The 15,165-nt window shown below is 34.3% G+C and overlaps 3 protein-coding genes and 2 long non-coding RNA genes across 5 annotated transcripts in view; 1 reads left to right on the top strand and 4 right to left on the bottom strand.

Moving 5' to 3' along the window:
* On the bottom strand, window positions 1,430-7,894 carry LOC104763903. Its single transcript, XR_763702.2, has 3 exons — window positions 7,536-7,894; window positions 7,295-7,387; window positions 1,430-2,302 (listed from the first exon to the last, which is right to left on the bottom strand). It is a non-coding gene; the product is annotated as an uncharacterized LOC104763903 (long non-coding RNA).
* On the bottom strand, window positions 8,433-10,546 carry LOC104763902 (zinc finger CCCH domain-containing protein 33; the record flags this gene model as incomplete). The annotated part of the gene is given in 7 exon segments (XM_010487310.2): window positions 8,433-8,883; window positions 8,967-9,296; window positions 9,386-9,625; window positions 9,707-9,826; window positions 9,960-10,022; window positions 10,164-10,321; window positions 10,459-10,546. Coding segments are annotated over 7 exon segments (1,206 nt in total). The 3' UTR covers window positions 8,433-8,643.
* Window positions 11,129-12,924, bottom strand: LOC104763901 (TIMELESS-interacting protein-like). The gene is made up of 4 exons (XM_010487309.2): window positions 12,572-12,924; window positions 12,346-12,468; window positions 11,885-11,987; window positions 11,129-11,672 (listed from the first exon to the last, which is right to left on the bottom strand). The coding sequence occupies exons 1-4, from the start codon at window positions 12,881-12,883 to the stop codon at window positions 11,356-11,358; spliced, it is 855 nt and encodes a 284-aa protein (XP_010485611.1). The 5' UTR covers window positions 12,884-12,924; the 3' UTR covers window positions 11,129-11,355.
* On the top strand, window positions 11,260-11,914 carry LOC104763900. Its single transcript, XR_763701.2, has 3 exons — window positions 11,260-11,337; window positions 11,547-11,627; window positions 11,823-11,914. It is a non-coding gene; the product is annotated as an uncharacterized LOC104763900 (long non-coding RNA).
* Window positions 13,007-15,165, bottom strand: part of LOC104763899 — a 3,658-nt gene continuing 1,499 nt past the window's right edge. The window contains exon 2 of the mRNA XM_010487308.1: window positions 13,007-14,999. Within this exon, the coding sequence (XP_010485610.1) occupies window positions 13,133-14,926 (1,794 nt within the window). The 5' untranslated portion in view covers window positions 14,927-14,999 and the 3' untranslated portion in view covers window positions 13,007-13,132. The remainder of the gene's footprint in view (window positions 15,000-15,165) is intronic.

Genomic DNA, 15,165 nt, shown 5'->3' with positions numbered 1-15,165 from the left:
ACAATAAAACAATATTTTTTTTGGAAATCCTATATAAAAATATGGTCTCATCAATATTATAAATTAATAATCATATAAACTAGTGAAATATGATTCTATTGTTGTTTGTCTATTCTTGAATTTGCATTCTTGTTGAAGTTCATCTCTTATTTTTTTATTGTTGTATTTTCAAATCGCATCCATAAATTGTGAAAAGTCATAGATGCGATAATTGTTTATTTAGTTATTGTTTTAAAGGTACCATAATATCTTCTACGGCTTCATCATTAGAATGAAGGATGGTAGTAACAATTTTTTCTAAACTCTAAACTTCTAACATTTTTTTATTTTTACCTTGATAATCTATTAAACAATTGACATTCATCCTATTACGATAACCAAGATTATAAATTAAGATTTTTTTTTAAATATGTGAATGATAACAAAAGTATCTTATTTTGTCATAGAAAATTTTCAATATGAAAATGAGAAAATCTCTTTATAAATTAATAAAATTATTAATTTATCGATAAATTAAAGCCTTTATAAATTAATAAAATTTCATGGTCCCGATCTTATTAATTTATAGAGGTTTTACTGTATAGAAGAACTTTGTAGCATTTACATAAAAGGAACTTAAAAGATTACGCGTGTTATTACGATCATATGGTCATACATACCAAAACCTATGTAGCATTACATAAAAAAAACTTAAAAGATTACGCGTGTATATCCTCTTAAAATTAAATAGCATATATCCCTAACTCGAGGTATTTGGAATAGTTTATATATCATCAATGATTAGAAATATTAGTTCCCACCAACCATGTTGTATCTTTAATAATTATACGATTTGTAATGAGTCCTAATTTATATATATGACCATGATGTATATATTATAGCATGTAGTACAGATTACAAAGATGGGAAAATTTGGACCGGTATCGAGTACGCATGTGAGACTCATTCGTGAATTAAGAAAATAGTCATAGTTGAAATAAAAAAAGTAATAATCAAAGAGTTTATTAAGACTTAAGACTTAATAAGAGTAAAGACTGTGTTAGGGAAGTAATTAAATTTTAAATTTTTAAAAGATGATAAACCGAGTAAGTATGGAAGACTTTAGACCACCCAGGCGGTGCGACTCGGGGCTGGGTCGCTTATACGTCGTCGGGTCCGTGTTTGTTTACTTTTCTCCGCGTCATTGTTTCTCCAATAAACTAATATTTTACGCGTAGACTAATATGAATATCTTAGATGAACCAGACAGGACAATTCGATCATTTGGGCTCGTAGGCTTTTTGCATACGAGGCCCATTTTTGTGTTGAAATGGTTAGAATAACAATTCTTCAAAAATCATTTCTTTAGTACTACTAGTTTGGTATTTTTATTTAGAGGCTAATCAAAGTGTTAAATACGAAGAAAATGTACTGAAACGAAACCTAGACATTGGGGGAGAATATTTTATGACATTCAATTTCAAACTCAATTATTCCCATTACTCAGCAAAACCCATAATATCAAAGCAGGTCTCACTTATATATCAGACTCAGTAATATCCTCAATGAATCATATTACTAAAATTAAGACCGTTTCTCTTGTTACTGCTCTGTTTCAATTTTTGTTGTTGGTATTGTTTCATCCAAGAAATCATCAGGCTGCTGAAATAATGTAATGTTTAAAACCCAAAAATGTGCCCCTCCATAGATTTTACTCAATGGAAGAGAAGAATCATCCCAATGAAAAAATTGTCATGGAGAGGCAAAAATCAATGTCGTCATCTTCCGACACAAATTTGGTAAAGAGGTTATATAACCTATTTGCTTTAAGGATGACTGCAAACAAAAAAAATTGGAATCTAAAAAAAAAACAGTAACTTAAAGATTCAACAAACAATAAAAACCACTGTTCTAAGCAAAGACTACAACAAGATAACTAATATCATGAACTCAGCCAATGGCAATGATTAGAGATTGTTTCGGACAGAGATACATAAAATACAGATGTGGAAGTGTGACCTCCATAGAGCTACACCATGGAAGAGAAGAGTTCCATGAAGATAAATATGCCCATGGAGGTCAATTAACTAATGTTGTCAACTTCCGACACAAAATTGGTACATAGTTAAAACCAATCTTGCTTTGTTAGATGACCTAACACAAAATTAAACACTGCCCAAATACGAAAAGCTTACAATTTCCCTTCAAATCCTAAACCATAAAAAAACAATGAGATTGGAGAGGTAAAGAAAGAAAACGCAACTTATATACGCTGGCTACTCGTGGGAGATGATGTTTTAGGGCAACCCAATAGAGCTATCTCCTGCAAACGACGCCGTTTACTTAACTAATAGGTTTTGTTATTGTTTTGATATAATATGGGCTTTATCGTCGTAAACCCAAACTATTCCTACCGTAGGTCCAACTGTTAAAAACTTACTATATCCCATTTATCAAAGTGTATTAAAATTTAACAAAACACTAAAATGTCAAAAGTCCATATATGTTTTATTTATTAAAATTTTAATTTTTGTGACTTCAATCTATTTAAATTAAAAAATTAGTTTATGTGTTAAATTTATATTACGTGAAATCCTAAGGACCGGATGCCTAAGCTCGGTTTGCCATGAATGTATTAAAATTTAACAACTTAAACTAAAATTTTCATGTTTTTGTGAATTCGAACGATTTTAATCTAACATTTTTTAAAAATTAGTTTATGTGTTAAATTTATATTATGTGTAAAACATGTTGAACCTATAACACCAACTGACCGACCAAAGAAAATTCGGTTTGTCATCAACGTATTAAAATTTAACAACTTAAGCTAATTTTATTTATTAATTTTCCTGTTTTTATGAATTCAAAAGGTTAAAAACTAGTTTATGTGTTCAATTTTGTATTACGTGAAAACATGTTGAACCTATAACACCAACTGACCGACCAAAGAAAATTCTAAGGACTGGATGCCTAGGTTCGGTTGGTCGTCAACGTATTAAAATTTAACAGCTTAAACTAATTTTATTTATTAATTTTTGTGTTTTTGTGAATTCGAACGATTTTAATCTGAAACTTTTTAAAAATTAGTTTATGTGTTAAATTTTGTATTACGTGAAAACATGTTGAACCTATAACACCAACTGACCGACCAAAGGAAATTCTAAGGACCGGATGCCTAGGCTCGGTTTGTCATCAACGTATTAAAATTTAACAACTTAAGCTAATTTTATTTATTAATTTTCCTGTTTTTGTGAATTCAAACGGTTAAAAAACTAGTTTATGTGTTCAATTTATATTACGTGAAAACATGTTAAACCTATAACACCAACTTAACGACCAAAGGAAATCCTAAAGACCGGATGCCTGAGGAAATCCTAAGGACCGGATGCCTAGGCTAAGTTTTCCATCAATTTATTAAAATTTAACAGCTTAAACTATTTTTATTTACTAATTTTTGTGTTTTTGTGAATTCGAACAATATTAATCTAAAACTTTTTAAAAATTAGTTTATGTGTTAAATTTTGTATTACGTGAAAACATGTTGAACCTATAACACCAACTGACCGACCAAAAGAAATTCTAAGGACCGGATGCCTAGGCTCAGTTTGTCATCAACGTATTAAAATTTAACAACTTAGGCTAATTTTATTTATTAATTTTCCTGTTTTTGTGAATTCAAACGGTTAAAAAACTAGTTTATGTGTTCAATTTATATTACGTGAAAACATGTTAAACATATAACACCAACTGACCGACCAAAGGAAATCCTAAGGACCGGATGCCTAGGCTTGGTTTGCCATCAATGTATTAAAATTTAACAGCTTAAACTATTTTTATTTACTAATTTTGTGTTTTGTGAATTCGAACGATTTTAATCTAAAACTTTTTAAAAATTAGTTTATGTGTTAAATTTTGTATTACGTGAAAACATGTTAAACCTATAACATCAATTGACCGACCAAAGGAAATTCCAAGGACCGGATGTCTAGGCTCGGTTTGTCTTTAACATATTAAAATTTAACAACTTAAACTAATTTTATTTATTAATTTTCCTGTTTTTGTGAATTCAAACGGTTAAAAAACTAGTTTATGTGTTCAATTTATATTACGTGAAAACATGTTGAACCTATAACACCAACTGACCGACCAAAGGAAATCCTAAGGACCGGATGCCTAGGCTTGGTTTGTCGTCAACATATTAAAATTTAACAACTTAAACTAATTTTATTTATTTATTTTCATGTTTTTGTGAATTCAAACGATTTTAGTCCAAAACTTTTAAAAAATTAGTTTGTGTTAACTTTTGTATTACGTGAAAACATGTTGAACCTATAACACCAACTGACCGACACAAAGGAAATCCTAAGGACCGGATGCCTAGGCTCGGTTTTTCGTCAGTGTATTAAAATTTAACAGCTTAAACTAATTTTATTTATTAATTTTCATGTTTTTGTGAATTCAAACGATTTTAGTCCAAAACTTTTAAAAAATTAGTTTGTGTTAAATTTTGTCTTACGTGAAAACATGTTGAACCAATAACACCAACTGAACGACACAAAGGAAATCCTAAGGACCGGATGCCTAGGCTCGGTTTTTCGTCAACGTATTAAAATTTAACAACTTAAACTAATTTTATTTATTAATTTTCCTATTTTTGTGAATTCAAACTGTTAAAAGACTAGTTTATGTGTTCAATTTATATTACGTGAAAACATGTTGAACCTATAACACCAACTGACCGACACAAAAGAAATCCTAAAGACCGAATGCCTAGGCTCGGTTTGTCGTCAACGTATTAAAATTTAACAACTTAAACTAATTTTATTTATTAATTTTCCTATTTTTGTGAATTCAAACTGTTAAAAGACTAGTTTATGTGTTCAATTTATACTACGTGAAAAACTGGTTGAACCTATAACACCAACTGACCGACAAAAGGAAATCCTAAGGACCGGATGCCTAGACTCGGTTTGCCATCAATGTATTAAAATTTAACAGCTTAAACTATTTTTATTTACTAATTTTTGTGTTTTTGAGAATTCGAACGATTTTAGTCCAAAACTTTTAAAAAATTAGTTTGTGTTAAATTTTGTATTACGTGAAAACATGTTGAACCTATAACACCAACTGACTGACCAAAGGAAATCCCTAAGCTCGATTTGTCGTCAACGTGTATTGTTAAATTTATTTATTAATTTTCATGTTTTTGTGAATTCAAACGGTTAAAAAACTAGTTTATGTGTTAAATTTATATTACGTGAAAACATGTTGAACCTATAACACCAAAAGAAATCCTAAGGACTGGATGCCTAGGTTCGGTTTATCGTCAACGTATTAAAATTTAACAGCTTAAACTAATTTAATTTTATTTATTAGTTTTCATGTTTTTGTGAATTCAAACGATTTTAGTCCAAAACTGTTAAAAAATTAGGTTATGTGTAAAATTTTGTATTACGTGAAAACATGTTGAACCTATAACATCAACTGACCGACACAAAGGAAATCCTAAGAACCGGATGCCTAAGCTCGATTGTCGTCAATGTATTAAAATTTAACAGCTTAAACTAATTTTATTTATTAATTTTCATGTTTTTTGTGAATTCAAACGGTTAAGAAACTAGTTTATGTGTTAAATTTATTTTACGTGAAAACATGTTGAACCTATAATACCAACTGACCAACCAAAGGAAATCCTAAGGACCGGATGTCTAGGCTCGGTTTGTCATCAACATATTAAAATTTAACAGCTTAAACTAATTTTATTTATTAAATTTCATGTTTTTGTGAATTCAAACGGTTAAAAAACTAGTTTATATGTTAAATTTTGTATTACGTGAAAACATGTTGAACCTATAACACCAACTGACCGACCAAAGGAAATCCTTAGGACCGGATGCCTAGGCTCGGTTTGTCGTCAACATATTAAAATTTAACAGCTTAAACTAATTTTATTTATTAATTTTCATGTTTTTGCGAATTCAAACGGTTAAAAACATGAAAATTAATAAATAAAATTAATTTAACAGCTTAAACTAATTTTATTTATTAATTTTCATGTTTTTGCGAATTCAAACGGTTAAAAACATGAAAATTAATAAATAAAATTAATTTAACAGCTTAAACTAATTTTATTTATTAATTTTCATGTTTTTGCGAATTCAAACGGTTAAAAACATGAAAATTAATAAATAAAATTAATTTAACAGCTTAAACTAATTTTATTTATTAATTTTCATGTTTTTGCGAATTCAAACGGTTAAAAACATGAAAATTAATAAATAAAATTAATTTAACAGCTTAAACTAATTTTATTTATTAATTTTCATGTTTTTGCGAATTCAAACGGTTAAAAACATGAAAATTAATAAATAAAATTAATTTAACAGCTTAAACTAATTTTATTTATTAATTTTCATGTTTTTGCGAATTCAAACGGTTAAAAACATGAAAATTAATAAATAAAATTAATTTAACAGCTTAAACTAATTTTATTTATTAATTTTCATGTTTTTGCGAATTCAAACGGTTAAAAACATGAAAATTAATAAATAAAATTAATTTAACAGCTTAAACTAATTTTATTTATTAATTTTCATGTTTTTGCGAATTCAAACGGTTAAAAACATGAAAATTAATAAATAAAATTAATTTAACAGCTTAAACTAATTTTATTTATTAATTTTCATGTTTTTGCGAATTCAAACGGTTAAAAACATGAAAATTAATAAATAAAATTAATTTAACAGCTTAAACTAATTTTATTTATTAATTTTCATGTTTTTGCGAATTCAAACGGTTAAAAAACTAGTTTATATGTTAAATTTTGTATTACGTGAAAACATGTTGAACCTATAACACCAAGTGACCGACCAAAAGAAATCATTTTAAGGACCGGATGCCTAGGCCTAGGCTCGGTTTGTCATCAACGTATTAAAATTTAACAACTTAAACTAATTTTATTTATTAATTTTCATTTTTTTGTGAATTCAAACGGTTAAAAAACTAGTTTATGTGTTAAATTTTGTATTACGTGAAAACATGTTGAACCTATAACACCAACTGACCGACCAAAGGAAATCCTAAGGACCGGATGCCTAGGTTCGGTTTGTCGTCAATGTATTAAAATTTAACAGCTTAAACTAATTTTATTTATTAATTTTTATGTTTTTTGTGAATTTAAACGATTTTAGTCCAAAACCTATAACACCAACTATGTTGAATCTAAGTGTTTATTTATTATTTTTGTGAATTCAAACGAATTAGTTTATTAGTTAAAAATATTACTTTTAAAAAAGAAATGAATAAGTAAAAATACCTTGGTTGAAGTAGGGTAGCGAAGAGGACCCACGCAGTTTGCCCATTACCAATGCTAAACTCGAAAAGTCCACCGTCGTCTTGCAGATATGTTCTGTCGTGATATCCAGTTATCCACCAAGACGAAATCACCCAGTGATTTTCTTTTTACCGAATAGTAAAGAAAACTTAAAGAAATAATTTTTTGAAAAGATATAATAATCAAAAAAGAAACTGAAGAAAAAGTTAAGAGAAAAAAAAACCTGAATCAGATCGATCATCCACTTAGACCAACGCAGTTTGAGTAACGGACGAGGATTTGCATCTCAATCATCTATGGATTACTCTCGTAGAGTGATCTGGTGTGATTAATGATCTCGGGGATCCGCGAGAGCAGAGACTTGATACGTGTTGATTTGGCATGATCATCGATTCGATGAAAGCTAATTGGGAGAATCGAAAGAGCTGAGCTGACGACGTAAAGCGTAAAGCCAACACTATCTCGCCGGAAAAGCCATCAACAGCAGCAACCATAAGCAAAAAAGACTGACTATTTAGGTAAAACACTCTTGCAAGAATGCGTTGATGAGATGAGAGCAAAGAGATTAGGTTTTTTTTTTAAAAGAAAAGAAAAGGAAATTTAAGGTTTGGTTACGTTGTTGTTTCCTTTTCTATATATATAGTTGGGCTCTCGTAAAAATTGCAACGGTCACTTTTTTTACCTTCTACCGTTTACAACAGTAAACTTTTCTTTGCTCATTAAATTTTACTATATCAAAAGACAAAAGGGAAGAGAAACATCAAAAATACATCACAGCAGGTGAAGCATCAACTCATTGCCTGACCCCATCAAGAGCTGTGTTATTATTACAACGGCACTACTGATTTGATATTTGTGGGATTTATTAAGATAAAATGTAAAATATTAAATTTATCAAACAACATAACAGGTCTTTTTTACACAAGACAATAGTAAGAGAGAAAGATTACAGCTTCTAGTTCTACCCAAGTAAGTAACAGAAACAAGTAACAACCATTGTTTCATGAGACGACGATTTTTCTAGAGAACTAAGCTTTGATAAAACAAAGAATTTAATACGGTAAACCGGATCTAAACCGGGGAATACAACAATGTTTCCTTAAATAAACCGAAAGTCAAATTTGAGGGAAATTACTTTCATATTATTATTCTCTCACCTGATTCGCCAAAAGAATATTACAACAATGGCGATCAGACCAAGATCAAGATCAAGATCAGTTGTATAAATCACCTCTATACATTATTAATAGATGTCTGAGATTAAATGAAAATGAGAATTTACATATTCCTCTTTTGAAAAATCAAAGCTTTTTTTAAAAGCTCTTTCTTCTTCAGTGCTGTGTATCAATAATGGTGGTGTCTTTACCAGAGCTTGTTGTTGTTGCAGCAGCTTGTCTTGTTTCAGACACTGAGATTCTTCTGGAATGCCCACTTGATGATGTTTCCACAACCTCATCTGTCTCTGAAGCTGTGTTGTCATATGCGAATACTCGCATTGGGTGATCAAATTTACAGCTTGGACCAAATTTGCAGATTCCATAGCGAGTATAGAACACACACAATGGTTCTCCCTATCCACAAAACAATTTGATTCATTAAAAACAATGCCGAGTAAGTCCTACTTCGACGTGAAAACCAAGCAACATGAGCTTACCGGGCGTAAAGGGAGGCCAATGGAACTTAGGAGACAATCCGGAGGAGGAGCTTGTCTGTCTCTAGGATGATGAAACTTGCAAACTGTGCCAAATTTGCAGTCACCTGTCTTCATGTAGAATTGGCATTCTGGTTGTCCAGGTCTTTCCGGGAAAACATTTTCCCTCGGCAATGCATAGAACCCTCCTAACGGAACAGAGGATCCCGGATTGAAACCAGAGAATGAGCCTTGAGACTGAGAGCCTGACTCTTTGGTCTCGCTCTGTTGTAAGCTTCTGTAGTTATTAAGATCGTTTCTTGTACCTGAAGGTGAAACTGAGCCGAGCTGACCCTATCGAAATGGAGAAACATAGCGATAAAAATCAAAGCCAAGTAAAACAAATCAGATTATTATCTGAAGGTGCTGTTTTGACAACTTACGCTGTAAGGGTTCCATCCTTGAACCGGCACAACTCCTTGAGGCATGATTAAGGAAGGATAGGTAGAGGGATCTTGCCATCGAGGGCTGGCAATAAAAGAAGCTCTAGACCAAGGATAAGACTGTTGGCCAGAGGTAGGAACCATCATGTTGGTTGGTTGAGGCTGAGGGTGGTTGAATTTACAAGTGCCACCAAATTTACAGTGTCCTGTTCTTAGAAAATAAGCACAATCGACCTCGTTCTGCATTTATATGATATTACAGAGGATCAGTAAGAGAATGAGGTAGTATATGAAAGTGAGAAAGTCCAAAAGTCAACATACCGAGCGTAGAGGATAGCCTAACATATTGAGTGAGACTCTTCCAGCAATCCCAGCTTTGTTCCTAGGATGATGAAACTTACATGTTACTCCAAACTTGCAGGTTCCTGTCTTCAAATAGTACTGCGCAAACATACAATGTAAGTTGGTTTCGTGTAAGAAGATGATTCAAACACCAAAAGCTTGGGAAGAAATGCTAATCTATAAAATGAACAAACCAAACATCTTATAAACAAAAGCTTGAAAACTGGATAACCTCGCATTCAGGCTGACCAATCCTTTCAGGGTATTCACCTCTCATCCTTGCAGTGGCTATAACCTAGAGAGAGAGAGAGAGAGAGAGAGAGAGAGAGAGAAGAGATCAAAACAACTCCAAAAGGCAAAAGCTTTGATTGACATAATAACCCGACTAAACCGATCTCTAAACTCGAGACAGGAACAGAAAGAACATATATCGAACCAGTTCACGATCACGAGGGTGATTGAACCGACAAGTAGAGCCAAATCTACAAAGTCCAGTTCTGATGTAATAAGAACAGTCAGGCTCTCCTGGTCGTTCAGGGTACGAACCAGTTTCCATTGTTTCTTCTGAACCCAAATTCATTTGCCACATTGCGTCTGATCAGAACCCCCAAAGAAAAACAAAAAAATCCGAGATTAAATCTGTCAATAATCAAAAGAAAAATAAAAACTTTTCCGATCAAAAACAGAGAGAGAAAAAAAAAAAAAAAAGAAGAAGACGAAATTGAACAGACCTTGATTCATCAAAGGTGAGAGAGAGGACATGGGAACTCCAGCATTAAAATCCATAGACGTGAAGAAGAAGTAGAATGTCTCCGATGATGATGGTTATAAGCATCAGATATTATACTGTCATCACTCTCAACCGATCTTCTTCCGACAAGAAAATGGAGTGTAGAGAGAGGTAAATGACAATGGAAGAGGAGGAGGAGGAGGAAGAAGACATAGAAGAAGAAGAAGAAGAAGAAGAAGAAGAAGAAGAATCGTGTAAACAGAGAGATGTGAGAGAGGAAGTGAAGAGAGAGAGAGAGAGAGAGAGACGAAAAGCAAAAAAGCGTTCTCCTCTCACCTCCACACAAATCAAACAAGAAATTTTCACTGAAAAAAAAAAACAAAAATAATTAAAATAAAATTAATTCAAAGTTTTTTATTTGTGTGATCACGATGACGAATATACCCCTACTATGGAAAGGGACTAGAGTCTGCCAATTTTTATTTTATCCTCTCCATCAAAATTGGACGGTAGAGAACACGTCAGAAACTTTTTTCTTATCTTTTGTCCTTTTCCATGTGGTTTTAATTTAATTGATTCATTTATATATTATTTATTTATTTATTAAAAAAAATGAAATTACGCAAAATCACCTATAAATGTTGAAAAAGACAAATCTGCTATTGTGCCAATGATATCAACCTTGGCTGTGGAACGAATCAACGGTCAATAATTTTGGGTTCGATAGTTCTTAAACCGACTTTGAACCGGAGCAATACACACACACACACACACACACACAAAAAAAAAACAGTACCAGAGACATACATATGCTAGACTCTGTTACAATTCTTAACTGTAATGGGAACACCAAAACGAAAAGATTCGGTAAATTGAGCATGTGAGTAAAACAGCTAAGCTATTCTTGATTTGGTTGAAGCCTTGCTTTGGCTCTTTCCAGAGCCTTTAGCCTATTAGCTTCCATACGTACTCTCTGTTCCTCGGAAATGTTCTGAGCTTTTTCCATTGCCTTCAATCTATTAGCTTCCATACGTTCTCTTTGCTCTTCTGTCAGTTCACTGCTTTTATCCATATTTTGTTCATTGCTAGGTAGCTTTGAGGCATTATCAAAGATCTCATTCAACATACTGTCTTGAAATGCATCAACATCAGCGTCAACGCTCCTCGATGGTATGTTCTCTTCGTCATGACTTGGCTGATCCATGTCTAGGTTACCTACGAAAGATATGTTTAATTACCTACAGGAATGTAATGGAGTAACAGAAATTGAACTTATGTAGAATTAAGCCACACATAGAAGCGTTTCCATTTTCATATCAAGTTTCCAAAAACTTTTGTAGCCAACCAAATTCAAAGATTCTGCAGGATTGAGAGAATTGAGATAACAAAGAAGATTCAAGGGAGAAAGGCTGATCTGTTCGACATACCTTGATCATCATCATAAGGACCAGTATTTTCTTCCTGCTTTTCGTATAACTTGTTTGGATCAACTCCGCTGGCAACCCTTTCTCGCAATTCGTTTATACAATTCTAAAAGGATAACACATCATTATGTATCAGGTGCAAATTCAATATAGTTACTAGCAGAACCTAAGTAAGTATGTTAGGTAAGTAAAGACTAAGGTATGATGAGCACAATGATCATAACAGCCTAACACGGTCTCAGATTCTAGTATACTTGGAACTTTAAAGCAACACATGACTGATTACCATACAAGGAGAGGAGCAATGTAATTCTGATTTCAGTATACTGATTTGATAGAATCATCAAAATAACTTCAGCCTTCAAATCCGGATTCATCAATATCAAAATAACAACCCACCATAAGGAACATTCAAGGTGCATGAAGGAGGAACACTTACAAAATCAGAAAGAGAGGATTTGTACCTTGACACGTTTAGTAGAAGCGACTTGTTGCACTTTATGCACAAATTGATCAAAGGAATAGTAAGGTAGCAAATGAGAGTGCCACTCACTGTACAGCCGTATCATATTCCCCAAATCGCTCACCTTTAAGCCAAAAAGTATTCATATATTCCAAATTATCATAAAACCCACAGCTGAATCACATTTCAAAATAAACAATAATGAAAAAGAAAAAAAAGAGACTTGCCTCTTTGCCTCGGCCGCGATACTTGAAGGATTTAGGGAAATAGCGAAGAACATAGCCGAGACCATCCTCAGAGAGCAGTAACTCAGGAGTAAGCTTGGGCCTTTGAACTCTCGTCTTCGTCAATTTAGGAACTGGCCCTATGGAGGTTCCACTTTTCTTGGAGGATCTCGGATTGTCATTATTAGGGATCTGAGTTGGAGCGGAAGAAGAAGAAACGGAATTGTTACCGGCGACCGGAGCCGAGGATGGGCAATCGCGAGACCAGTGACCGGGACGACCACACTTGAAGCATCCCGTCGGAGCTGATTCCATTATCACCCTTTGATGATCTCTCTCTCTATCGATCTCTCTATGTTAGGTCTTCTTTATCATTCACCACCTTCGAAAAAATCACATCTTGGCGGCTTTACTTTTTTCGTTGGCGGGACAATTAGATGGGTCGAACCCGGCGGGTATTATCCGACCCGGTTTATTTTAATTTTAGTCCCAGTCCACTTTTTTAAGGATCATAGAAAAAAAAAAAGGCTACAATTCAATTTATATTATATCACAAAGATAGGATCAAATAGGCTGTTGTGTGCATTTCTTTTGAGAGTGTCCCAACAAATGACAACGACCACATTGAACAATCCTTTTCGGTCTCTTGAGATTCTCAGCTCGAACTAGTTTCTTCTTCGGTCTACCAGGCGGCCTCCGTGTCTTAGGCGGTAGTATTAACGGTAAGCATTTCCCGGGTTCTTGTTGCTTCTTTTTCCACAAGTTGATGTCTGGAGTTTCACCTATCATCTGCGAGTATGTCTGCTGATAGCTGCCAACCGTGAAGCATGGCTCTGCGAATTGACGGGGGTTCTGTCCGCACGAGATAAGTGCTGCCGCTGCGTGAGCACATGGTAAACCGTAAAGCTGCCAACGGTTGCAAGAACATACTCGTGTTCGGATATCCACGATGTTTGTTCTCCCCGTCGAAACAATCTCGAATTCGACTTCGTTCGCACGCAAAACTTGGTAACAATCTGCGTCCGAGATAGCTTCTACAATCCGTTTCTCGGCCGATGGAACGAGTATAGAGTTCCATCTCAAGCTTGAATCACGCCTGGTATCGAACCAAGATGACAAGTGATTTCGAATGTGTTCCACTGTTTGAACGATCGGGAGATCGTGACATTGGATAGTCCAATTGTACAATATCTCCGTGATACCTACAGCAAAATGCCCATAACGTACTAGGCCTTGGAAAAAAGCAACCGCCCAAAGCTCAGGTGGAAAGAGCTCAAACCATTGTATAACGTCCTGCGATACCTCGATCATCTCAGACATCTTGGATTCGAATCCTGATGCGGTGAGAGCGTAAACAGCACTCCAGAACATATTAACCAGCTTAGTGTTCTTGAACGTATCCCGGAAGTTCTCACTCACGTAATGGAGACAAAACCCGTGAAAAGCAGTAGGAAAGTGAGATTTCACCGCTGCCACAATCCCTGAATGTCTCTCCGAGAGTATAGTGAGTCTCGGCATGCTCTCTGAATTCATCCCGAGAAGATTCCTCAGTTCCGAGAGAAACCACATCCAGTTCTCATCGCTCTCGATGTCAACAACCGCAATCGCTAGAGGAAAAAGACCATCATCAGCATCAACCGCAGCCGCACAGAGTATCGTTCCCAAATACTTACCTTTTAAATACGCTCTATCAAGCTCAAGAAGCGGCCTACAACCACTAGTGAATCCTAATATACATGCTTGGTACGCAACAAACAAGCGCTGGAAACAGTTTTCAGGTCCAGAGGAAGAAACAGAAGCAAGGCTCCCAGGGTTAACTAGTTTTATCTGCTCACAATAAGCAGGAAGAAGACGATAGCCTTCCTCAAAAGTACCATGAAGTGCAGCCATACTCCGCTCTTTCCCGCGCCAAGCCTGCATATAAGAAACCGAAACACCATGCTCATCACGAATATCTTGTAATATCTCCTTTGGTTTGTACAGGGGATTATCTCTAATCCGTGATTCTAACGATCTTGCAACCCAACCAACCGAGGATTGAAGATGAGGATGCAGATCATCTAAACCCTCACAGGTGTGCTCGCCGTTAAGTGTCCTAACCGAAAACGTGGGAACGCCAGGGCATTTAGCTACATGTATTCTCCACGGACAACCTTCCCTGGAACATTTGGCTATGAGTCTGCTTCGGTCTGATTTCACAATACGAAGATCGAAACGCAGAGCTAAAGCCAAATCTTTCAAAGTTCTTCTGCAAGTTTCCACATCGGGAAACTCTTTCCCTACTACCAAAGCATGGTCAGCTCCCAAAATATCGTCGGAACCTAAAGCGATAAAAGTTTGCTCGGCCATATGACGCATTTGCAGATGTTATTGTGTTCAGTGCGAAACACCAATCATCTTAAGAATTGCACAGCCTCGTAAACAAACCCCACTGTAAACCAAAACAACAGCAAGCAAAAATGTTGATTTGAGTTCGCTGTACAACCAAACACACGCACAAAAAAAAAAGGATCTCCTCGGAATTGAACAAAGAGCCAAATTAAAAAATTACAGTAAAACAGAGATTTTGGCAGGAGATGATCAAAAGAGGGGGGGGG

This window comes from Camelina sativa, chromosome 19 (genome assembly GCF_000633955.1).
Source record: "Camelina sativa cultivar DH55 chromosome 19, Cs, whole genome shotgun sequence".
Taxonomy (NCBI): domain Eukaryota; kingdom Viridiplantae; phylum Streptophyta; class Magnoliopsida; order Brassicales; family Brassicaceae; genus Camelina; species Camelina sativa.
The sequence above is the reverse complement of the archived record's forward strand: the minus strand, read 5'-3'. Positions and strand labels throughout refer to the sequence as shown.